The sequence below is a fragment of the Lepisma saccharinum genome, chromosome 4 (genome assembly GCF_977018435.1).
Source record: "Lepisma saccharinum chromosome 4, izLepSacc3.1, whole genome shotgun sequence".
Classification (NCBI taxonomy): Eukaryota; Metazoa; Arthropoda; class Insecta; order Zygentoma; family Lepismatidae; genus Lepisma; species Lepisma saccharinum.
In genome coordinates, this window is record NC_139232.1 from 783771 (window position 1) to 810902 (window position 27132).

The 27132-nt window shown below is 38.6% G+C and overlaps 2 protein-coding genes across 6 annotated transcripts; both read right to left on the reverse strand.

Annotated features, from left to right (window-relative positions):
- Positions 1–6487: 6487 nt before the first annotated feature.
- On the reverse strand, positions 6488–10446 carry LOC145987075 (mitochondrial translation release factor in rescue). The gene is made up of 2 exons (XM_083121535.1): positions 10185–10446; positions 6488–6925 (listed from the first exon to the last, which is right to left on the reverse strand). The coding sequence occupies exons 1-2, from the start codon at positions 10444–10446 to the stop codon at positions 6705–6707; spliced, it is 483 nt and encodes a 160-aa protein (XP_082977661.1). The 3' UTR covers positions 6488–6704.
- On the reverse strand, positions 10365–25789 carry LOC145987076 (mitochondrial ribosome and complex I assembly factor AltMIEF1). Of its 5 annotated transcripts, none has more exons than XM_083121540.1 (3): positions 25772–25789; positions 11404–11574; positions 10365–10498 (listed from the first exon to the last, which is right to left on the reverse strand). In XM_083121540.1, exons 2-3 carry the CDS (start codon positions 11569–11571, stop codon positions 10460–10462), a joined length of 207 nt encoding a protein of 68 aa, XP_082977666.1. In that variant the 5' UTR covers positions 11572–11574; positions 25772–25789; the 3' UTR covers positions 10365–10459. The 5 variants fall into 5 exon arrangements, with proteins under 5 accessions (XP_082977666.1, XP_082977665.1, XP_082977662.1 ...); XM_083121539.1 differs by lacking the exon at positions 25772–25789 and adding an exon at positions 21511–21636; XM_083121536.1 differs by lacking the exon at positions 25772–25789 and adding an exon at positions 21384–21470.
- Between the last annotated feature and the right edge of the window lie 1343 nt (positions 25790–27132).

The following is a 27132-nucleotide window of genomic DNA, read 5'->3' on the forward strand; positions in this document are numbered from 1 at the left end:
CATTTCCTTTCTCTGTGCCACAGGATTAAGTTCTTGGTAAAATGTTAAGGTTAGTGGATAAAACATCTTCATTACTTTCATTGCATTGTAGAATGTATAGGACAGGCCTTGGGAGGTCGTCTTAATTGTGAAAGAGCACTCATGTATACTTGTGTGTATCTCAGAACAAGCAAGGTTACAGTAGCGGGGTGTAACAGGGGTGGATAGGGGGGAGCAGTGTTGCCAGTGGGTTACAGAAGAAATACATGGAAGCTGGTATGAAGTCACAGACAATTGTACCCACACACACATGCACACAAATTGATAAATGACCCAAATTCCACTTGTTCAATGGCACTATGGTTAAAAGATGACTGTCAATGCAGGGTACGTTTTAAGGACAAAGGAATTTCCCATACTAAATTAGGAGAAAATACATTTAAAAAATTCAAATTTGAAAATCCATTATTTACCTTGATAATTGTTCTTGGTTTTTTGAGGGAGTGGAGTGTTAAAGGGGCATTTATTCCCAGTAAGTCAAAGTTGAAGTATGGTTTGTACGAGGGCCATTTTTCTTATAGTGGCAACCAGTAGCAGCTTCTGCCTATTCGCACGTGCACACCCAAATAAATCTGCAATGCAATTATTTTTTATTAAACTTATTCACTGAAAACTATCTCCTTCAAAAGATCAAACGTTCCGAAGCCCAATCACCCCATCGGCTTTGCATTACCAGTGTCTGCCGCTGGGATATGTTCGCTCGGAACACAAGTCGTCTGGTGCTCATTGGCCGCTGTTTGCAGCACGCAAAAAAAAAGAAGGGATTCGCTCTTCTAGATCACGATAGTATGGGCTAAACTCGCACTGTTAGTGATGTGTTCACGATACAGCAGTGTTGCAATCCCGTAAATCGAGTTTTTTTTTTGAAAAGGGACATCTTCGCCCACCCTGTTCCGAGCATGACAAGGGCAAGGAAGAAGACAGGAGGGAGGGGAGGACAATTGAAAGCGAATTGTGTGCTTTAAACAATGTCTTGCACTGCCTTTGCTTGGGCAAAATAAACTGTCCTTGTGGCGCTGTAGTAGAATTATCCACCTGCTCAGTCAGGGGAGAGGGGGGAGACATGGATCAGTCAGCTCTTTCCATTGTGTGGCAATATTGTTACGCTACCAAAAGCTCGTACCTCTTTTATTTCAAAGTGAGCATGATGAAAGGGGAAACTGTACATAGCGAAAGCAGATACGTAATATTTAACGTTGTTGAATATTTGGAGGGAAGTTAGCTACTCGCACAAATCACACCAGCGACTGCAGTAATATAAGACAGATAAGGCGGAAGGGAAAGTAAAAAGAAGGGTAGTGTGGAATGAGTGAGTACTGTCATTTTCTTTAATATTTTTTTTATTTATTCTTTTGATTTCTCTTGAGTTTGTTGCTTTGATCAGTCTGTTGTTAGAAATAAACAACTGCTAGATTAATTACATCAATTTTCTGCACGTGGTCGTTGAATCGGTTACCTTGTTCGCAGGAGTGGCTCAAGATAAAATTTTCACCGGGGCGAGATGGGATTTTGGCTCCCCCTACTTTTCACCTTCCTCCAATATAAATCATAACCATGTTATATATTTACGGTTTTAATGACTAAGAATAATAGCCTTATTTTAAAAATACTATAATGCTGTTAAAGAACACGTGTATTGTAGGTATGTGTTTATTTTATACCTACATAATGACATCAAAACAACAATAATCTTCTAGCTTAGATGATTTTGCAATATACAGTGAAACCCCGATATTACGTTCATCCAGTCAGGCCCCGGCAAAAGTCCATGTTAAATAAAAGGACGTTCACCTCAATCTTACGTTCGCTCAAAGTCTCGTTTCCCGCTTTATACGTTCTCAGAGCCGTGACGATGTTTTAAAATTTGCAAGAAACCTGTTCTGGTGACCACACGACTTCTCCCCTCCCCCCTTCTTGCTTTCGCATTCCCCACACGACCTTGAACTTTCAGAAGTTAGGTTTTCGTGATAGAGGGAGGGAAGAGGGAGGGAAGAGGCATGGTTCCCAGGAGGGAAGGAGGTGCACAAGGTGTATTTGTCATACCTCCCTTGAGGGACAGGAAGGGAAGGAAAGAAAGGTCTCCTATAGCCTTATTTTTCTGTAAAAGGTGTTCATAACTTGGGTTACCAATACATTTAGCATCATTATGGATGCAAAATAAAAGAGAGAGTATTTGAAAGGGTTATAAAACACTTCTTGTGGACGCGATGCCGAAGTGCACACCCATAAAGTCAGACCACGAGCCGCCGCTGGTGGCAATACTGTTGGTATATGCTTCTCAGCAGTGACGTGCACTGAGGAGTAGCTAGTCTAGCAGAGATAGATCAATCAATCTTACATTTCTAATTATTTTCTAATCACAATATTTATTGTCTTGAAGCCACAGTTCATATGCAACATTTTTTTTCCATGCGCTTCTCATCCCTCAATGTGATCAGCGGGCAAGCTGGATACCCTAGTTGGCTTTTCCTCCGCCTCACCACTTCCAGATAGAGACAGCCGCCTGAAGGGAAAGGGAAGATTTCTGCCTCTACCTCCCTTGCCCCCTCGACCAAATGCTTTCCTTTTTTTTTTAGGAATACTGGGCCCTAAAGGAGGGAGGTTTTTTTACCCACACCAACCTCCCTTGGGAATGCCACTGATTGCTACCCTAAGTGTCGAAGTCACCGCTTCTCAGTTGTTGCTGGGACAAAAGACAATCAGGTCTTGTTTAGTCTTGTACTATGGATCGTGTGTAGTGTTTGGTGCTGAACAGTACTGTTGTGTGATAGTTAGAAGACATTAAAGTGAAGTGTGCGTATAATACTACTCTGAACAATGTTCACGCATGAAGAACAGCAAATATTAATCAAATTTCAAGTTGCACGTGGAAGGAATGGATGTCTAATTCACAAGGGCTTACGCGAGGCATGTGGGGACCACGCTTTACTGTATCGTACCGTTGCCACATGGGCCAAGACATGTGAAAGTGGTCGTGAATCAGCCACGAAAGAACATGGGCAACAGATCCACACTATCTTGATGCACTTTGCAGATTACTGGAAAATGGTTGGCATTGGACATGTATTGAATTAGCAAATAAACTGAAGATTTCACCATCCTCTGTATACCAGATGCTAACTCAGGACCTCGACCTGCATAAGATATCAGCAAAATGGGTACTGAAGTTCATCAATGGCACAGATGGGAATGTGCACGCATGCACCTAGCACGTTGGCGATTCGAAGGTAACACATTCCTTACTTGCATTATTGCCACTGACGACACGTGGGTCAGATCGTACAAGCCGGAATTGAAGCGGCAGTCGAATGAGTGGTGTCATCTCTCTACATCCAAAAAAAAGTCAGATAGGAACCGGCGAATTTGAAGGTGATGATGATTGTGGCGTATGACCATGAAGGAGTTATCCTTGCACATAGTGTTCGATAAGGTGTTACCGTGTATGCAGGCTATTACGTCAGTTACATTCGTGACCATTTGCACCCTGCTCTTAGGTGCAAAAGACCACATCTCCTGCAATCGGGACCCATCATTCTCCACGATAATGCAAGATGACATACAACACATGTGGTGCAGAACATACTGCAACAATGGGGTTGGGAGATGTTGGAGCACCCACCTTATTCTCCTGACATGAGTCCCTGCGAGTTTGATTTGTTTCCCAAGATGAAGGAATCTCTGAGGGGGAAATGCTTTCCAGATGTCCCGAGCATAATTTCAGCCACAAGTTGGTCCCTGCGCACACTGTCACGAACGGGAGCGATCAATGGCATTCAACGAGTGCCAGATGTTTGGAAACGTTCGCACAGCAGCAGGAGATTACATTGAAGTATTGTAAATGATTCCAGGTATGTATCTTCCTCCATGTCTCTTTCTCATACATGTTGCCACTACAAGAAAAATGGCCCTCGTGTGTGTATATCTTCTGGACAATATTAGATTCATTCATTCCAGTTATCAATCATCCATTCAAAGATAAATGGTTCATTTTCAAGTTTTGGATTGTAAAATATGCTCAAGTGTTGTGAAAAGCTCCCAAAATTTTACAAAATTGGAGGTTTAATCTCATGCTGTTTGTGACACACTGTCCTGTTTAAATTGACCATGTTCCTTCTGTCAACATCTGTTTCTTTGTTCCCTCTGAGGCAACAATTTATAAGTGACAGAAAGAAGTCCACTCTGGGAGCGGGAAAGTAAGAAATGAAGATTGTACAGGTTCCATTGAAAATTGAAATATGTGAAAAACAGGTTTGTAGAACACAATTGTAATAAATAATATTACTGATAAAATTTTGTAAATTATAGTGTGTTTCAACAATTCACATAAAAGCCACACATCATTCCATTACACACAGGCACCGATAATACACACACACTGGCAATGCTGGCAACCTTGAGGTGCATCGTGCAAGCCCGAAGGTCTGTGTGCAGAGCAGTCGCCATTTTCCACAAGAACACAATAGTTGTCCATGCTGCCTGATTGTAGGATGTGCATAAAGTCTGGAAAGAATGGGAAAACTATCAAGAATATATTAATGAAACCTGTTCAACATCATTGTCCACACATTGCTGATGTTCGACCATATTCTGAATTCGGTGCAACATTTCTACCAAGGATGCATACGCTACAGTGGTACTCTATCTTGTAGATGATGTAGATTTCTGATTCACCTTTGCGTCAATCTTAACTACAAAGAATTATCTTGATTTGGTCTTTCTTATTCAGCATCACTTCATCTGTGATGAGAAAGGTATTTCTTATTGGTTCCCGACTGTATTTATTTAGCTTAATTAAAACTAGTTTGGGGAGTTATCAGATTGGGGCCCTACACATCCCCCTATATGTGCCAACTTTACCATTACCTTTTATGGGTAAGTGCATATTACGAAGAAAAATCCATGAACTGTATGTAGTGAAAAGGAAAGTGAATTCATTTCTGGGAATATATTTTCTAAAGTATAAATAAGTACATTATGAAGTTCTTAGAAATTCTGCTATGACTATATTTTTACCAAGCTGCAACATTACATGTTTCAAATTTTCCTTTGGTCCCTGAATTCATTCATATGCATAGAATAGTTCACTGTACAGAGCATCGTTGCTGGTTTCAGTTTCTTGCCTTTGTTCTTCGTTGGTAGTTTTTGAAAATCCCTTATATTCTTGAATATGCAAATATTTTCATTACACACCCCCTCTCACTGATTTATTGCTCTGAATTGTATGAGAACACTTTCTTGAACCCAACTATGCATAAAGCATGAATCAACTCCAAACACTATTTCTTCCACTGTAAACAATGGAAATATGGCAGTTGTATTGTCAACGTATTGTCTATAAGTTCTTACACATATGAAAAGTCCCTTCCTTTTCATCAGCAATGTATGAGGGGCTATGACACCACATTTTGAGTTGAGTTTGAAATCTTCTGGTTCACCAGAAATTTTATTTCATTAAAAACACATTTCCACATTGGATGGTAGGAGCCTCCCACATGGGAGACCTGGGTTCCCTTTCGAGGGTGGATGATCTAAGTTCGAAATTTTTCCAGCCTTGTCCCTGCATAAAGCAGCTCTGGGGTTCACACAGTCTCAAATAAATGGGAACCTGGGGAGTAGAGGTGGTGGGAGTGTGGTGCTGATCACATCATTTCCAAAAATTGCCGGAATTGAGAATGGGTGGGGCCAACTTTCACATTCACTCCTTTCCATTTGCGCCTTCATGGCACATTGCAATGTGCACAAGGAAGTTTACATTACTCAACTCCTCCTTGTCCAACAAGATTTCATCCAAACAGTTTTGTCATGCATGCATGAAAGAGCTTTTCCCATTTCCATCATCTGCATTGATGTTGCTGGAACATATTGTTACATAACATACACCTTTCAGTTTTTAATTTGTGCAAATGGGAAAGTGGAATGAGTTCTCCCTAAGGAAACAAGTTAGTGTAGAAATTAACCAAGATGCATTGTTGCAGAACTAGTTTTCTTTCTCCTTCATTAAGGGCATGAGTAACTGTTTGCATGTTCAGCCAGACAGCCAGATGCAAGGACCCGATACTGCTCCTCCCCGCTGACCTTCCCCTGCGGCGAGCTGAAGAAATATCTTATCTAGCTAATAATCAACTTAAAAACTGCTTCCCCTTGCAACATGGGGAAAACTTTATACAACTATCACTCTTAGCCTTAATCCCATTTTTGTACAAGAACATTAAGTCAGCATGTTTATTCTTTCTTCCTTATCATTCACTCCCATTGTAGTGATTAACCTGGAGCAGTGGAAAGGTTGCATAGAGAACCACAATCTAATGCATAGAAGAGTATTACAGAAAATGTCACAGTGAACCTGCTAGTGTTTTTTAGAAACAATATTTATTTTACCAAATGTGGAACATGGCACACTGATAAATAAATGGCACCACAAAAGAATGGTTCGATCCAACATACATGTAGGACGTATTGTGATACGTATCTGGTCAAGCAGGGTATAGGCAAAGTTCAGATATTGAAACCTATACTTTGCCAAGTTTTAATGATACAAATAATGTAATGATACACGGTGTTCTCACAAATTGAATCTTTATTGAAAATCACATAAAAGTTTGAGCTTAGTTATTACTTCATGTGATACTACAAATAATATATACAGCGTAAACAGTCCTCTAAATTCATGATACCCCTTCCCTCTCTTTCCACTGTTGTTTCATTTCTACAAGCTTTTTCTGTCTTCTAGAACGTTCCTTACTCTTCTTTTCTTCTACATTTCTTAACTGTGCTTCAACACTGTTCTCACCATTTACTCGGTTATCCAGTTTTGTAACTAGAAGTTCCCTTGCAATTTTTCTGTTTTGTTGCAATGACCTTGTCTGGTGGCACTTCACTTGGAGACCTGAAAGCAACAATTAATTATTTGTGATGCTTTTTCACTGGCCTTCAACCAGGTGAGCAAATAACAATTTATAAGAAGGTGAAGGTTAACAATCAATTTTGTATATCACTAGCCTCTTACTTTGGCAATTAAAAAAATATGAGGGGATATGAAAAAGTAATTGAGTAAATTTTTTACAGCCAAACTAAAATGCATTCAGAAAAACTGAAATATACATTTGGAAGTACATTTCTTTCGCCACCTTTTCATGAGATGGCAGGTGTGTGCACTTTGCGCATGCCGAGAGGCAGTTGTTTCTACGCTTGAGACATTCGACACAGTTGAGCTGCAGAGTGTAATTCGGTTTCTCTGGTCAAGGGGACAGAAACCACCTGGAATCTATCATGAGCTCTGTGCACTGTATGGTGACACGTGCATGACATTTACAAATGTCTGTAACTGGTGTGCAAAGTTCAACGCCGGGGGGCATGTAAATGTCTTCGATAAACCTCATTCTGCACATCCCACACACAGAGCAATGCTGACGCTGTGGAGGCATTGATTCAGGAGGACCAGCGGTCAACAATCCAAACAACAGCGGATGCAGTGAGCATTTCACATGGCAGTGCATACACCATCATCCATGAAGAACTTGGGTATCGCAAAGTGTCAGTGAGATAGGTTCCCAGACATTTCACATCATAGCATATGGAGGACCGTATGGAATAGTCTTGAGCATTTGCTCCGGTACCATAGGGCTGGAAACTCATTTTGACCGCATTGGGGTTTTCATTACACCCCTGAACGAAAGCGACAGAGTATGGTATGGAAACACACAAACTTGCCCTACCCAAAAAATTCAGGACAACTCCGCCTGCAGGAAAGGTTTTGCTTACCGTTTTCTGGGACAGCCAGGGTGTCATTCTTGCTGATTTGGGGGTAAAAGGAGCAACTGGAATTGCTGCTGCATATTGTGCCACACTGGATCGTCTACGAGCTGCTCTGCGCCGTAAACATACAACAAAATCTCTGGAGGAGGTCATCATTCTCCATGACTATGCTCGTTCGTTCCTATGTGGTTGATCAGTGATGCAAAAAATCAATTCCTGGCATTGGGAAATTCTCAAGCATCCAGCATACAGTCCAGACCTGGTCTGTTCAGACTTTCACTTGTTCGGCTCACTATAGGAACACCATACCAGCAAACACTTCAGCTGCGACAGCCATGCGTTGTTGGTTACGCATCTAGCCAAATGATTTCTACCGCATGGGCATCGAAAAATTGGTGCCACAGTGGGATAAATGTGAATGGATGTAATGTGGAAAAGTAGAGCAATGTTCAACCTTCAAAATGTAGATTTCAGTTTTTGTGAATACATTTCAGTTTGGCTGTAAAAAAATGTACTCAATTACTTTTTGATATCCCCTCGTATATCATAAGGGTCAGTTATATTATTTACATTCTAATGAAGTAATATATGAAGTGAAACCTAAATTATACATTTTTCATGGGGATGTGGGAAATGTAAGATACACGAATAGAATATTTCAGGAGAGAAAAGTAATAAGTTCATGACAGATCATGCTAATCTGTGGTTAGCGACCAATAGGGATCATGTGCACTACTTAATGGATTTAAGAATAACGATTCTATAGTATATGCATAAAAATGACATTTTAGTGGCATATAATCTTAGCAATGCTGTCAGTTCTGAATTTTGTCAGAAAAGATGTGCAACATGCACCTAAGTACTGATCATGCAATTATATTAAATATTAATTTTATGCTGAAACGGCATTTCTGTAAGGATTCTTAGTTGCATCTGCTCACCTTTGTGCAGGGTTACATTCTGTTTTTCCAGGACAGTCCCAGGTTTTGTTTTTCCTTTCAAATTAGATTTTTCATTCAATATTTTCTTTTTGAAGTTGGCAGAACTGTTCTATTGTTGAAACTTAAAGCTACAATGACGCCATAGCCCTCAATCTTATATTATTCCAGCTTTGTAACCAGTGGCCGAATTGGAAATCAATTACTGCCTTCATGGCAGGGTGCTATGTGCAAGGGGAACTTTACCTTACCTTATTTAAATTACTATTTTAATTGCAGATGCTATTGTTGTGTTTCTCATGACGAGTGTATTGCAGGTGGGGGAAGACAGCAGAATGCTCTATGGTACAACTCAAACGAGAGAGAGAGAAATGAGCGAGAACATTATCCATTGCGAAGCTACTTGTGCAATTAGTTTCTATAAATAACTGCCAATTTTAAAAATCTACTGCCGGTATGCTTTTTGGCATCTTCATTTACTGTCGGTATGCCATACTGGCCCAATTCGATCACTGTTGTAACATAATAAGAGAATGTTTATTACAGACCCAAAGGAAGATGTGAGGGGTGCGCACTGTTGATGCACACTGCCGAGTGCTTCAGTACATGGAGGATATGATATTAGTACTGATGTCTAAGATCGACTATTAGCTATTATTCATAACATGTTCAAAACAATGATTATATTATTTGTAATGTATAGTGTAATGTTCTTTACTTCCATATGTTATTGGAAACTGTAACTGATAACAGTGATGGTACTAGAATAATATCCTTTTTGGTCAGACAGATGTCCAGGTTTAACATTTCAGAATCTGGCAACCCTACCTTGGTGTAACTTCACTATCCTCCATTCCAACTGTGCTGGTATCCTAAGACAAACTTATTGAGCAGCATAATTTATGTAGTGTTGCCAGGTGCAACAAATTTACAGTTGTAAAAATTCTGTAGCAAAATTGTTTTTTCATGGGATTGTATGGTCAGTAATTGGGTACATGAGAGGAACCCCAAGAAGTTTAGGAAATTTGAAAGCTGGTATTTTTTTTTGTGTAGAATATTAAACATCTTGGTAAATCCTATGAATCATTAATGATTTGTCTTGAAACAGCAACAAAGTAATAATAATAATAAAAAAAATTGCAAATTCATGCCTGCTACTTTCGCTAATTTCAACAATAAGGATGAAAGACTATTATATTAAATTGATGAAGGGGCACTTGCAAGGAAATGCCAAAGTCTGGACTCAAACCTGGAACCTTCAGTGTCAAGACCACTCAGTCACCGAGGCAGGTAAAGTTGACATTTCAATATCACCGTATAAAATCAATCGTACAATAATTCTTCATATCTGCCTAAAGTAGGAAATCGTAATAAACACAACATTTTTTTTACTTTCTATAGCATATGAATCTATTGTTTTCCTTGAACTCTTCAAAAGAAGGGGAAAAATACCTGTCGGCTTGTGAGTGAGAACAACACAGTTAGCTGTCTTGTTAACTGCTTGGCCACCTGGGCCGTGTCCTCTGACAAACTGTTCTTCAAGATCTCCTTCATTAAGTGATGGAACCAAGGAATAGTCTATGTGCTTCCTTCTAACAGAAGCTGATCCCCAAGGATTTGCCTCACTCACACGACCACACCATCTACTTGCACACTGACCATGAAGATGTAACACTGTGCTGCATAATCTCAATGTGCGAGTGACTCCAAACATGTCTTCTCAAGAATTATATTACTCTTTTATTTGACAAGAGCGTACAACCTTTCTGAAAGAAAAGTAAAACATCACAGTAATGACAGCAGAATTGCAGTACTAGTTGCATTACAGTGAATAAAGTTACATGCGCATACAAGTTGCATTGAATGGGCATGTCCATGTTACTCTTGTGACCATCAAAGATGGATATTTACTAATATCATGAAAATTACTACTTGAATAAGTATTCAATTTTATGATAGAATTGAGAAACAATGTCAGAAGAGTAGCATGGACATGCCCATAATTTTTTTACTAGGCCTCAAACACTTTTTGTTGTTGTTTCAGATCACACGTTGGGTGCAAAGCCTTTACCTCTGAGACAAGTAAACAAATGTTAACCAACAAAGAACATATGCTAGGATTTGAACCCAGAATCCACAACAGCGAGATCTGAGATATCTACTACTGAACACCCTTGATCAAGGAAGTGGCTAAAACCACTCCCTATCAAAGCCAAATTTCTACAAAATTGCATGCAATATAAGCATTTGAAATGTGAGCAAATGTACAGCAATGAAAATGTGATGTTAAAAAGTTTTGCACATTGTCTGGGTAGTCCAATTCATAGTAGAAGTAATAATAATAATCAATGTTTTGATGCATTTCACAGAATAAAATGTAATGTTCGTTGCAGCAAACAATCAACAAACAACTGGTTGTAGTAATGGACACTTATTTCATTGTTTACAGCTCTTGAAAAAGACACATTTGAAATTTGTTGAAATGTGACTATTACAAAGGTTGTCACTAGAAGAAGGAAACAATATTACGTATGAAGAACATGATTCTTGATACAAAATTCACAATGAATGATCACTTCAGGCAAAAACATGATATTTCTTGGTGATGGTTTCACACTATGGGTATGAGCAAAGACAAGTTCTATTGTTTTATCAATATCACATCTAGTACCTGAAAATTAAACTGCCTCTCCTCTTCACTGGTCAAAGACTTGTTCTTCTTGAATTCCTTTCTAACTCTCCGAAAATAATACTCCTTGTCTGTGAACTTTAGCTGTTTCCCATACTGAAGCAAATCTCGATATAGCTTCAAAATATGCCTACTAGTAAGTACTTCCATGCTCTACAATAAAAGTAACATTTCTGTATTATTATTTCCATTGTAGTCTACGGTTGTTACAAGCATAAAAACACAATTTGTTGCGATATTTCAGAAGAACAGACGCTTCCTTCGTAAGACATTTATTTCTAGTTTGATGAAGCGTGTGTTCTCCTGAAACGTCACAACAAATTGTGTTGTTATGCTTGTAACAACCGTAGACTACAAGGGAAATAATTCTACAATGCAAGCAATGCGTACATAGAAAAAACATTTTTCTGTATTATGCCATGTCATACTTAAGTTACTAGGAGCTTTGTTTAAGACCTAATCCATGCAAAAAAAAAAAGTCCCAATATTTAGCAAACATGTATACTATGACCACGAGTCTGATTCTTAATAGATCATTGGAATTCCTTCAACTTGGAAGCAAAATTCTTAATACAGAACCCAGTGACTGCACACACCAGTATCACTGAAATAGGATACTCTACATATATTATGCTGAACCTTGTCCTGTGAATAATTTTATTATTAGGGTAACACCAACTATAGTCAACCTATGGACAATATTGATTGAATTAGGTTATTTTATGTTGCTTTTCTGTCTCTTTTGGCTAATTGTGATGATGGAGATCACCAACACACATGGATGACACAACACAATTCCTACAGAACATTGTCAAGATGCCAGACTCGTTAGTCTGCCAAATGCAGTCCAGGCTGTACTACACGAGAGGTTGATATTTGGGTGTATTTTTAAAGGATCATCCCCTTACACCTCCCTACCTATAATGGCCATCTACATCAGGAATTTTCTTCAAAACCTAGCATTTAGAATGGAATTGGAACTTTTGAATATGACAAAGTATCTACAAAATCATGCTAATATCCCATAATTCCACTCTTCATAACTTGGCAGGAAAGATAACCTTTCTACACAAGCAGCAGATGTATTGGTTGTAAGTAAACCTACAGCTTTTTTTGGACACTGTAAGCAGGTATGATTGGCACAATTGTATTATTATTTTAATATTTGATTGCATTTACTATACTATACTATTACAAATCAAACCTACACTGCCAAGAAATATAGTACATATATTGCTAATATCCACTAATAACACAGAGGAATTAACTACTGTATTGCTTAAATTGTTAAACTTTCTGAAATCAACCTAGGTGCTTGATTAACGATTATTTTGTTTCCCATTATTAAAACATGTCCCTTAGAGGTAGATCTACATTGCGGAACACCACTAACTATAGTTCAGTGGTCAGATCGGCAGAATCAGTAAGCAATCTAGGGTAGTCGGCATCAGAATCACAGGGAATACTAACAAAGCATGGGCAAATGATATATAACATATATTTTCTTGACATTATATGGATCCCAAAGTGTGTGCAGTGTAGAGTTGGAAGTGGTCGGGAAAAAAATGGCTTTTTTGAAGAAGAAAAAAACACATTCTTTTCCGTGGCTTTTTTCACAAAAGTGTTTCAAATCAATGAAAATACAGGAGTTGGCAGTATTTTTCTTCTTCCATGGTTTTTGTTTATCTCCCTACTGTACAATAGACACACATTTCTAAATATAAAATACAATTTACAATATGAAATTCGTAGCTAGACAAAAACAGTGTTTTCAAGAAAGCTGGCTTTTTTGAATGGTTGGTTCTTTCCAAGTGTTATCTTCATATTTCGGTAGGCTTATGAAATATATCTATGTAGTATACGCATATTCACACAACTAGAGCATATTTGTATGTGTTTTTCATAGAACCTAATAGTACATATGATTAGTACAGAGTGTCCGAAAAGTCACGCAACCCGGTGTTTACGACCGTATAACGGAATAGCGAAACGGAATGAGAAGAAACGCTTTCTGCCAAGAGAATGCCCTGTATATTGGGAAAATTTAGAGAGACAAACATATGTAAGAACATGCATGTTTTAATAACAAATAAGCAAAGTGTTGCCAAAGGCGGAAAAAAATATTTGCATATCGTGTATATTGATGCACAGAACTCGCTGAGGTAAATTATTGCAACATTTCACAATACCAACGAACAATTTGGATGGCCATCTATTGAATTTGACAGAAAAAGAACTTTGACGAAGTTTCAAAAACATTGCAGAAGGGAATAAATGGGCTGTTCCAAAAATCGATGTTTTCACAATATTACGAGGGACACTGGCAACACTGTTGGTGTCACGTGTCACTACCAGACGTGTTTCACCTCAGGCTATCACACTAAGGCACTTTTAACGACAAAGAAGAAAGTTGGTTATTCTCGAACATATGCAATAAATTACATACACCTTGCAACCCTGAAATGTGGGTATCCCTAAATGCTTCCCTTACGCCAGAATATGAGGATGTTCGGATATATTCTTCAACAATAAACACTCTTTCCTGTGTAGAATATGGCATTTTAAAAACACACACACGACAGCAGCATAAGTAGACACAATCTGAATGCCGTTCGCGGCAAACAGCAACCACCTAAGGCACAGAAAACATAACAATTGATACACGTTCTTCTGTACCCACATTTCAGGGTTGCCAGGTGTATGTAATTTATTGCATATGTTCGAGAATAACCAACTTTCTCCTTTGTCGTTAAAAGTGCCTTAGTGTGATAGCCTGAGGTGAAAGACATCTGTTAGTGACACGTGACACCAACAGTGTTGCCAGTGTCCCTCATAATATTGTGAAAACATCAATTTTTGGAACAGCCCATTTATTCCCTTCTGCAATGTTTTTGAAACTTCGTCAAAGTTCTTTTTCTGTCAAATTCAATAGATGGCCATCCAAATTGTTCGTTGGTATTGTGAAATGTTGCAATAATTTACCTCAGTGAGTTCTGTGCATCAATATACACGATATGCAAATATTTTTTTTCCGCCTTTGGCAACACTTTGCTTATTTGTTATTAAAACATGCATGTTCTTACATATGTTTGTCTCTCTAAATTTTCCCAATATACAGGGCATTCTCTTGGCAGAAAGCGTTTCTTCTCATTCCGTTTCGCTATTCCGTTATACGGTCGTAAACACCGGGTTGCGTGACTTTTCGGACACTCTGTATAAGATTTTCAATGTTTGAATTTGTTATACGAACACATACATGAAGCAAAAAAGAAAATACTGCTTTACCTTTTGAAAATCTAGTATCAAATCTCTTTACATTAAATTTTGTGTTTAGTAATATATATTTGTATTCTGGCTTTCAGTATATCATGCATAATTTGGTTAAATGGCCACCAAACCTGGTCACGGAGCAACTAGTGATATATATTTTGGCTGCTTGTTGCAGTGGTTCTCGACCTTTGTGAGACCACAGCTCAGTAAAATTATTTTTTACAAGTCTATGCCCTGATCCCAACAATTTCGCTCATAAATACATTTCTGAACTTTAAAGTTTATATGCAAATTAATATGCAACCTTAATTAATATTAACTCTTTCGCTGCGCTCGTCGCATTTATGCACAGCATGCCAGGTGCCTTGCTCCGCGGAAGTCGCTTTATTGCAAGTTCATACTTCCACTCGCTGCGGGTGTCGCATTTCCGCAGTACGTCGCTTTTAGTAGCCTTCAGACATCTGTTGATACTATTTGAACTTGTAGTTTTGTTTATATCCGTATGATATCGCTAATTACGCCTCCGTTTAGAATACGAGCGTTGAGTGCTCTGACATGTCAGTTTCAAATGCATGTTCGAATGTAAACAACATGGCTTCGTCAACAACACTTGTCTGATAATGATGTTACTCAACTGTTGAATCAGAAGGTGAATAAAGTTGTGACGATAATAGCGACAGTTTTTATGAGACTTTAAGTGGTGACAGTGATTGTGTAGTGTCTGATGAAGAATTTGTACCGCCGTCCGTAACATCATGGAGCAGAATGCAAACCAGCATTGATCTAGGTGCGGGAAGTTCGACACAACAAGTGCTAAGTTACTTGGTGACAGTACAGTATTTAGCACACCATTTTCTTGTTTTATCAAATATTTCCCCCGCTCAGTATTTGAACACACAGCAGAACAAACTGAAGTTTTCTCCACCCAGTATCTTGATACTACTTATGAATTTCCACGCCGCTCCACCACTCTGCGTCATCCCGTGTTTTGAGAAATACCATACCATCAGGGACTACAGAATGGTTTGCCAGTGCAAGGAATGACTTTTGTAATTTCTCTATAACATATTTTGCAATGTAATTTTTTAAAATTATTCTTTCTAATTTTTTTTCTTCAAAATTTCAAAATATCATACCACCAGGGACTACAAAATGGTTTTCCAGTGGAAGGAATGAATTTTGTAAGTACTCTCTCATATATAACGCAATGTAATTGTGACAATTATTTGTTTATAAAAAAAATATTTTTTCAAATTTAATTACGCAGCCAAGGGATATTGTGTGCCAGAGAATTCCGCAGCGAAAGAGTTAATATATCAAGTATGGCATAATCGGAGTTCAAATATGTATAGACTCGCTGTTAAATACAAAATTAGTTTTAAATTTGTCGTCAACTCCTGGGTGCAACAGAACTTTTGCGGCCCGCCTGTTGAAAAACACTGGCACTAAAACTGAAGTAGAAGCAAATAAGACTAGCAGGAGTGGACCTACAGTTTGAAATGAGATCTGGAGCACTCTGCCTCCACTGAGGATTGAACCTCAGACCCCTTCTTATTACAAGGCAACAGCATTACTTTATTCCACTCCAGAGGTCCATTCATGATTATAAAAGGAACATTCTATCAAAAAGCAGGCCTTTTCCATCAATAGTACTTGCAATTGTTCTCTGTGATTTACAGGCTAAATGAAAACTTAATCTCTGATGAAGTAGCTAACAATCTTGTTAAGTACGGAGTATATTCAGACTGAAGCAACACATGACAGTGCGGGGGGAGGGGGTCACATTGAAGTGACAAATGACATGGGCCCCTTCAGTCTGTAAGCAAGCATCCACCACGATGCACAAACAAGACCGAGGTGACATGATGCGTGCCATTGAAGGAGCTTTCAGACTGAAGTCGCAGATGACAAGTGACACAGACTTCTTCAGTATAAAGCAAAGCATTCACCGTGCACGATGCATGCCATTGAGAAAACAGTACAGTCCAAGCAACATGCAAGTGACATGTTTAGCTCATTGTCGCATTTCAATTCAAAAGGTTCAATGGATTACTGCTTCCAAGTGACACATGTCACTTGTTTCAGTCTGAAAGTTCCCTGATAAAATGGTACAGGCCAAGTGACAAGCAACACTTGCAGCTTATGTTCCTTCAGTTTGAAAGGTTGCATTTACTCCTAAGGGTTGGTTTCCAAGAGCCACGTGTCGCTTACATCTCAAAGCTCCGTTAAACAGGATATATACACACATTCATGTAATACGTATACTTCTCCATTAAGTCAATTTCATGGTCAGATGTGCTCATTAGGACTTAGTTTAATTTTAACCGTAGCTTACCCGTGCCGTACGAGAAACTTACATACCAGGGGGTGGCTCACAGAGCACACATTTGTTTTATCACTAAATTTCAATAAACTATTTTATAATTGAATCACTGCTTCCTTTGCTGATTATACCGGGTGAGTTTTTTAGCTTTACACAACAAAATATCTCAAAGTACACATCTGATCAAGAAAAAGTTATGAATGAAATTTGTTCGTCATGAAGGGGCTCATCCAATGATGCCAAACTCCACCCCCCCCCCATCCCACCTCCTGGGGGTGGGGTGAGGGGCAACTTGAAAATCTCAAATGGGAACCCCCATTTTGTATTGCAGATTCGGATTCTTACGCAGATTTTGTCAAACTTGTTTGTGGATTTGCGATAGATGGCGCTGTAATTGCAAAAATGAAAGATTGCGGAAATGGTAAAAAATGCACTTTGAATCGCAAAATGACATGAGGCATGTTGAATTTTTATGAGATACTGCATTTAGCATAACCCAGGAACAATGACGTGGACGTAGCAGTATTTGTTCCGATCGGGTTTTTTTTAAGGTGAGTCCCCTCGCATCTCACCATCGGGGTACTTGTTTTTAATAATTATTTTACAATAAGTGCTCGAAAATGTCACCACCCACTTCGATACACTGATTTATCCGCACTTGGAATGATTGGACACAACTGAGAAGCGTGCCTGGTGTAATCTTTCGACATGCATTGGTGATTCGCTCAATCATGTTCTCACACGTTGTTGCCAGTTCATTATAAACTTCACTCTTCAAGTAACCCCACTAACAAACGTCAGGCGATCTTGCAGGCCAAGACACTGGACCACCTATCCACCGATGGTTGTACACGCGATCTAATACCTCCCATGCTGCAACGGAATAATGTGCTGGACAACCGTCATGTTGAAACCACATTGTTTGTTGCACGTCTAAGGGAAGGTCTGCAAGCAATACTGGAAGTTCGTTCTGCAAGAAGTTTAGATATTTTTCACCATTTAAGTTCCCATAGATAAAATATGGACCAATAAGTTTATCGCCAATAATTCCACACCAAACAATTACATTCCAAGGGCGCTGATGTTCAACTTGGCATAACCAATGCAGGTTTTTGACACTCCAATAATGCATATTGTGTCGATTAATCCTACCATGGTTTGTAAAAGTCAACTCATCAGAGAACAAAACTCTAGTAAAGAAATTGGGTCTCCTTGTATTTGCTGAAGTGCCCATTGACAGAATGTCACTCGGTTCTGAAAATCATCGCCATCAACTTCTTGATGCAACGAAACATGAAACAGATGACACTTTCTACGCTTCAGTATTTGGCACACAGTAGTCTGCGAAATTCCCGATTCACGACTTATTTATCGAGTACTAACTATGAGCCACTGCAGCTAATACCGCAATTTTATTATTTTCTCCAGCAAATTGTTCTTCGGCGATTCCTTTCTTTTTGGTTGTACAGTTCCGTCGGTGGAGAACTGTTGAACAACTCTGTGAAAAGAAGCATGCGATCGCACCCAGTCTGGAAAACGTTGAGCATAAAGAATCACAGCATCATTGATATTCCTGCAATTTTCTCTTGCACCGTTATAGCCTGCATTATAACCACTAATGGAGTCAAGGAAGAAAAACACTACCTCCGTCCTCTTCATCAGGCTTCATGGCAGATTATGCCGTGTGTCTGTTTGACTAGGAAACAAGGTCAAATGGTCTTTAGGAGAAAACATGTGGTCTTGAAACATGCTCGGCAATCTGTTCAAAACGTTCACCTTTGGTTGGAAACACTGACAGGGGCTTACGTCATCAAACGTATGCAGCATGCAGTTCACATAGCGAAAGCAATGGCAAATGTGCATCGGTGAGATATTTCGGTCACAGTTTCCTAGATCGGAGACACATTAAAATCAGATATTTTGTGTTTCGCATGGTTCGTACTTATCAATTGTGTATTGCGAAACATAGTTCAAGGTGCCATTTATCTTGAAAAATACATCATTTCCCGGTCAAATATATTCCACGATGAAAGAAAATACCTCGATGAACATTGTAAACCTTGGAGAAACTCATTTCCGTAAGTAGTTTCTTGTGTAAAATTGAAGAAATGTGTCTCCGATGTATGAAACTGTTACCAATATTTCTCTTGAAAAATACATGATTTTCCGGTCAAATATATTCCACGATGAAAGAAAATACCTCGACAAACGTTGGAAAGCTTGAAGAAACTCATTTCAGTAAGTAGTTTCTTCTATAAAAATGAAAAAATGTGTCTCCGATATAACGAACTGTTACCTTGGTAAGTACGAACCATGCAAAACACAAAATATCCGATTCTAATGTGTCTCCGATATAATGAACTGTTACCAACGGCAAAATTTTTGTATCCCCAAAACGTATCTCTTCAATTTTACAGGAGAAAGTACTTACCGAAATGGGTTTATTTATACTTTAGGAAGGTCTTGGAAGTTTGTTTTCACCTCGCTGAAATTTTTTTGCCGGTAAATCATGTAATTTTCGACATTAATGTCACTCCGATGCACGAAAGCTGTTCCCTTGATGTCCGTCTACTACGTTAACCAAATATTTGCGAGCGTTTCATGACGTAACAACCAGTCAGTGTTTCCAAATATGCAGTTTTGTAACTGTGTAACAGTTCTAGAACGTAAATAAACGTGAGTTACTGTTCATCATTTCTGATTACGAACTTGCGACAACATGACGTGCACAGGTTCAGTGGCGTGCTCAATGTGAGGTTGATGGGGGTTATAACCCCCCCTTTCACCCAGTATCTCTAAGGCTATTTATGAATGGTTTGTGGGGCTATTTATGAATGGTTCGTGGGGCTATCCGTGAATGGTTCGTGGGGCTATTTATGAATGGTTTGTGGGGCTATATATGAATGGTTTGTGGGGCTATATATGAATGGTTTGTGGGGCTATCCGTGAATGGTTCGTGGGGCTATTTATGAATGGTTCATGGGGCTATCCGTGAATGGTTCGTGGGGCTATTTATGAATGGTTCGTGGGGCTATCCGTGAATGGTTCGTGGGGCTATCTGTGAATGGTTTGTGGGGATATTTATGAATGTTTCGTGGGGCTATTCGTGCATGTTTTGTGGGGTTTTCGAACCCGAAAAAATTTTTCTAATTTTGAAAAACAAATTTAACTGTTTGCCTAACCTAACAGAACCTAACTTTGCCGTGCATGGTTCGTGGGGCTATCCGTGAATGGTTCATGGGGCTATTTATGAATGGTTCGTGGGGCTATCCGTGAATGGTTCGTGGGGCTATTTATGAATGGTTCATGGGGCTATTTATGAATGGTTCGTGGGGCTATCCGTGAATGGTTTGTGGGGCTATTTATGAATGGTTCGTGGGGCTATCCGTGCATGGTTCGTGGGGTTTTCGAACCGGAAAAAAAATTCTAATTTTGAAAAACAAATTTAACTATGTTTGCCTAACCTAACCTTGCTGTGCATGGTTTGTGGGGCTATTTATGAATGGTTTGTGGGTCTATCCATGCATGGTTCATGGGGTTTTCGAACCTAGAAAAAAATACAAAATCAGTAACACGAAAGTAGGTATTTTTCTATGAAGAAGGTTGCAACACTGCATAACCACTGATCATGGACTACGCTAGTCAAGATTTCTCCACCATATCGCGTGTAACGCAAGCGAAAGCGAACAAAATAAAAATACTCGATATTTCGAAAATTGAGATTATTTGCATGCAAAAAACGAAACGCGAACTTGAAGAACGCTTAGGAATGCAGAATACGTAAGTATCAATGTGAAAAATACGAAAATAAGGGAATTAGAGACGTTTGGTGGTTACTGAAATTTTAATACCAAAACAACATACATTGCAAAAGCTCTAAAATTGGTTTTGATCTCCAATTGTTTGTATATTTTGTTAGCCCTTATATTATTGTACGACTTGATATAATCCTTATTAAAGCACTGTATTTATTTCTATGTTACAGTATTAACTACAAAGTGGTCTGTTTTTACTATGTCCGTAAAGTTACCTCAAACATCCAGTGACAAAAATGAATATCAACCTACCATTATTTAAAACCCGAAGGTTTTCATTATACATAAAATCTGAATTGTAATTCATGTACTTAATAATATACATACAAAGATATACAGTAGTTCATGCTTCACCAAATTCGGTAATGCTGTCACTGTAATGGTAGTTAAGTACAAGGAAGAAACTTTTCATACATTAGTTTTATCTAGTGGAATTCGTAGTTCTTCAGTATAGCATCAAAAAGAATACTACGTAGCGAAAACCATCCGACACATAAACAAAACAGACCTTAATATGAAATATTTGTTTATAACATTCATTACGAAAAACGTACAGCAAAATTTCGACATACCACCACAGCACAGTGCATAACACCTACATATTATACAAAATGATCTCCACTACAGAACAAGAGAAGGGATTGGGAAAAACAGAACAAATAATTATATAATATTTCTTGCCATATAAATTGCAAATTAAAATCTTCAGACCAATAATATTTGCTTATAAATATCATATTTGTCTTAAGTACCACACCACTGAATCACACAGCACTTTCATGATAACGCAAATTGTACATCAGTGGATAAAGTAATGTCAAATCGCGATTAAAATTACCACCTGAGCGCTAGTGTCGCTTCCAATATGGCCGCTCTAAGTAGGATAAATCTTTGGCTGTGTCCAAAAGGTACAAAGTACATACTTGAAGTACAGTCTTGACGGAAGTGACGTCACCTAGTGCAGTTCGAAAGCGCCAAGCAAACGAGTGTACAAGACCAGAGGACGCAGCACACGAGCGGTGCACACTTGCGATCTGTGCTTGCTTTTCATTTGTTAAAAAAATGGACGTCGGAAGTCAATCAGCTGGTAGTTGTAGTTCTTCCATTGTGTGGAAATGTAAGTAAACAAGTTTTTAAAATACTATGTAATTTTATTTATTGGTTTTATTCATATATGCGTGGTTTCTTTCTTCTATAGTGAGAAGTGTTTAAAAGTGAGAAAACAATTTCTTTTTCCGCGATCGTAAACCATGTTGCGGAATGTGTGAAAATTAATTTGAAAGAGCAAATTTATTTCATATTTCTATAATTAATAACGTGCTGTGTTATATAAACTGCACGCCGAGTCATGTGTGTGTTGTTCACGGAAAACAAGAGTGGCATATACAATCGATGTTTGATAATTTTAGTTTCGAAGCAACTTTTGTTGCAATCCTCACTTGTGCTGGCGCTGCAGTCGAAGTGCAGTTCGAAAGCTTTCCGCTTCCAGGCTTCAAGACCGCACTGCGAGTATGCTCTCGAAGTATGCTCGCTTCAAGTATGGTCTTGCAGCTTTCGGTTTACATTCAGCAGTAGTATCCATAAGTATTACCGTACATGTCTCCTTTCATTAATTTTCTCTTACATCCAGTGGCGTGCCCAGGGGGGGGGGTTGGTGGGGGTTAAACCCCCCCCATTGGTTTCGTCATTTAAAAAAATTCAAAGCAAAAATAAATTTTATTTCATAAATGTGTTTGAGTACCAAATCGCCAATATTGTAAAATGTTTACATTTGGCAATGAGAAATGTATTTGCTTCTTCAATTACTTTTGATAATATTGGAGTTGAGTTACAGCAATGCACAGGCATTCATTCATTCCTTCGACACTGAAAAGGAAGGAGAATTTCCTTCTCAGTATGGTCAAGAAAAGAGCCGTAACCCTTGGAATGCGAACTGAAGGAATCCCTCCTCCCCTTTCTTTCACCCACGATGACCCTCTTAGGAGAATGACCCTCCCTTTCCTGTTACGACAGTGCTGCTAACTTCCCATTTCTATCTTTCCCCTTCTTATACCATTTATGCCAGCAGAGCAAAGTTCTGTGAGATTTGAATCACTACAATTAGTAGGCAAAGTAAGTCAAAATCTTATATCGCACCTGGATGCATATTTATTTCAAAATATAAATAATTATAATAATAATAATAATTGTTGCAGGCAGTAGCGAAGCATGGTTTTACGAAGGAGGCAAGCGATGTTTTGTACAATAGCATGCCGGGAGGAAGGGAGGGGTGAGGGATGCGTTATATAGCCCAACTGGCCCAGTCACTTTCATAAACAAAATAAAAACAATTAATATGTCAAAATATTATACGTTTTACTCTTGTGCTCTTTACAAATTAGATATTTTTTTCTCAACCAATTTCCAGCCTTCAGTTTATTAAATTTTCTTGTAACATTTGTGAAAGATCTCACTTGGATTTCTGCGTAAATAATTTAGCAGTTGCCAACACTACTGACACTGACGCTACTGGTTGCTGTCAACACTGGTGACGTAATTTGAGCTGGACCAAGCTGGATGTATGGTTCAGACATTCGACTTCCCGGACCCACAAACACTCGCCCCGTATCTTTGTCCCAAATCCTGGTGTTCACTGGGGTTGTAGCGAGTTGCATTCTGCAAGGTAGCAAGTCGAAGTGGTTGTGTTGTGTGTTACGTTTCTGCGTGTGTAATAGATTTTTGACGTGAAACTAAAGATGGATAGAGAAAAGAGGAGAAATACATTATTAGATTATTTCCAAAATAAACAAAGAATGGAAGTTGAAGCTTCACCTTTCACAAATAGAACGTCAGAAAAGGTCGATTTAAGTTCAGAGGAATTCCATCCGAATTGCAAGAGTGAAACGTGCGAACTTTCAGACTCTGATATTCAACAAGAAGGCATAACAGAAGATATTGGAAACCTTGTTGCAAAATTATGTCAAGGAACTCTCGAGGTAAGTGACGTTCATTATTTGATAGCACATATATCCATAGGCGGATTTAGAATTGTTTTTTTCTGGGAGGGCACAGCATGTGCTGTAAGCATACAAACGTGTGTGTGCAGGGGAGGGGGGTGCCCGCGTGTGTATGTCTGGACGTGTGTAGGATGTCACCCTATATCACCAATAAACTTTCACAGGACGAGAGAACATGAAGATGAACAAGTTTTACTCAATGATTTCAGGGGCCTCACCGATGATAAAATCACGGTTGCCATGGACAGTTTTATTATTTTGTAGGAAAGGGATAAAATTTGTATTACGACACGGGATAGACTAGGTAGGCATCCTATGAACTGTAAATATTCCTTACAAATCTTCTGAATATTTCTCTTGTACAAACGCAACAAATACAATAAGTAATATGTGTGTGCAGTAATAAATTCATTTTCTGAAAGCATCTTTTCTGGCATCAGTGGTCGAAGTAGGGGATGCTGCCTCCAGTTAAGAAAGTTTCACAAAGCATACCCCCAATTAGAATAATTTGCATATTGAGCATCCTCCACCTACTGTATTGTCTCCATCTCCATGTTGATCCATTAAAGGATGTACCCCCTCGTATCTCCAAAATCGATCAAATATCCCTTCCCTTTTCGGCTAGGAATTTCCATTTCGAGCACTGTCTGGCAAGATTTTTCGGGCTCAGTGACAGATCCTGCGGTGCGGTACTGGGCTTCGGAGTGGAAGGGGGGGAGTGGCCCCTTCAACAGTTGGTTTCGCAGTTCCATAACGTTAACAACATACAAAATTCCTCTCCATAGACCTAATATGAAAATGAATATGACATATTAATGACACTGTAGTAGAAATTGTTAATTACTGAAAGGGTTCGTATTTGTTTGTCGACTGTCAAACAAATGTTTTGACCAATAATATAATAATACAATGCCAAAAATGTACACAATATTTAGCAAAATCATCTCCACAACAAGAACAACGTTCATTAAATTGATGTTTTAAATCCACTTTATGCACAGTGAGGCTAATCGGGACTGGACCTTAAGTTTAAAGTGAGATCCGAACCACTATGTGCCTCCATCGGGTATCGAACCCGGGACACCTTGATTACAAGGCGACGACGCTCCCACTGAAATGAGACTGTGGTATCGTCATCTTGCAGCAATGCAAACACGTCCAGTAATTGCTCTTGAAGCAATTGATATGTGCAGTGAAGTAATATTTCCCTGGGCAAACACACGTTTGCGCATATTATGTACAATCCCGGTAACAACAACATCAAATGAGAAATCATTCTCAACTTTGAGGCGGTTGAAGACCTATCTTCGAAATACCATTTGCGAAGAAAGATTAAATGGGTTAGCTGCTCTGAACATTCACCGGGATATAAAAGTTACTTGTGACGAACTTACTTGTTACTTGTCAGAACTCGCACAGAAACCTCGATGCCTAAATTTCGGAATTTAAATTGTTGAACTGTGGTACCTTATTTATTACTGTCTTTAAGACATCAAGTAGTCTTAATCTCTTTAATGTTGTTACAATGTTGAGTGTACATATTTTTTGTTTAAAAATTATATTTGAGCAATTAAATATAAAATATTAATAATTTGGAAATATTCAAGCAGGTGCTTTTATATGATGCAATAAAAACATGAAGCATCCATAGCAAATACATTGATTGCGTTCATTGGGGTAAAATTCAAGTATATTAATTATCTAATTTATTACAAGAAATTTGACCTGTGAACTGGAAAATGTGTTGGATTCATAACCCCCCCCCCTTACGAAAATCCTGGGCACGCGCCTGCTTACATCCTATGTGTTTTTAAGCCATGGATTTTTATGTTTGTTGTTGCAGAATTTGTCAACAGCTTGCTTTGAGTTTTCCTTTAATTATTGTAGCTCATATTGGATCAAATAAAGTGCTCGAACATGGTGATGGACGATTTGCACGGTAATACTCATGGATCCCACTGTACAAAATAGCAGCGTGTTGTCATGACTGGTATGGTAGAAAACGTTTAAATTACGCATTATTTTTAAATATTGCGAATGCGATGTGAATTCCAAGTACGGTAACAAACGTGAAAATGCAGACGAAACTATGTATAAGCACTGGTTGTCCAAAGCAGTGCTGTATCATCTGCACGTCATATTGTAACTGGGGTTCTCGGAAATTATTTGAAAATAAAGGAATTAAAATGGGCCTGTACTTGAAAAGCTGGGACAGGAGAAAATTGCAAACATATCATTGCAGTTCTTTCTCGAAAGAAAGGCTGGTTTAATAATAATATTCACGATTTCATGACCAGGCTATACGCACTGAAAAAGGACATCGTTCTGAATAAAATAGTAACATTAGCATGTCCACCTTTTTTTTCTGGTTACATTTGACATTAATTCATTCTCAAACTATTTTCATCTTCTCTCTTAATCGACTAGCACCTGTTCCAAATTTCACACATACGTAATACCGGTAATACATGGACGCATTGGGTAAGACGCTTCATGATTTTTCGAGGGAAAACAAAAGCTTTATTTATAAAGTACACTTTAAAACTTTACTTTCATGGTAATATATATTTATCTCTCGAAAAATAAAGTAAGCAGACTCGTGCATTCTTCGTAATTTCCTTGCCGAATTACAGTGATATATCCCCCACACCAATCTTCTGTCAATTACGTTTTCCCTGATTTATTAACAAAGTTCATTTTGTTGATTCCAAAGGGTGGAAACACATGAAAACTTTTAATTTGTTCTGACCCATAAAACGACTTAGAGCAAAAAGAAGCCCTTAACAGTAGACCTTACTCTCTCGCCTATTCCCCATGCTTTAAACGACTTCAACACAACGTATCCGACTTAGAGTACTTCCTGGAAATCCCACCAGATGGCATATCGGTTAATTTTAATCGCGAAAAGCCAAACTGTGTACGATTTTATTCCAAAGCATAAAATTGTCACCGGAAGCGGAGGGACTAGCTAGCACTAATTATCTGTGCTGCTACTAATTACTACACTCACGTTCTGTCATGTACAGTAGAATTCATGAGTATTACCGTGCAAATTGTCCATGACCATTTTCATTAAATTTTCTCTTACATCCTATGTGTTTTTAAGCGATGGATTTTTATGTGTCCTGGTGAAGAAGTTGTCAACAGCTTGTTTTGAATTTTCTTTTAATTCTTGAAGCTCTTATTGGGTCAAATAAAGTGCACGAACATGGTGATGGACAATTTGCAAGGTAATACTCATGGATCCCACTGTACATGTCGAATGACATGGGTACCTTGGGGGGGGGGGGTAAAGGCGGTCAGGGGC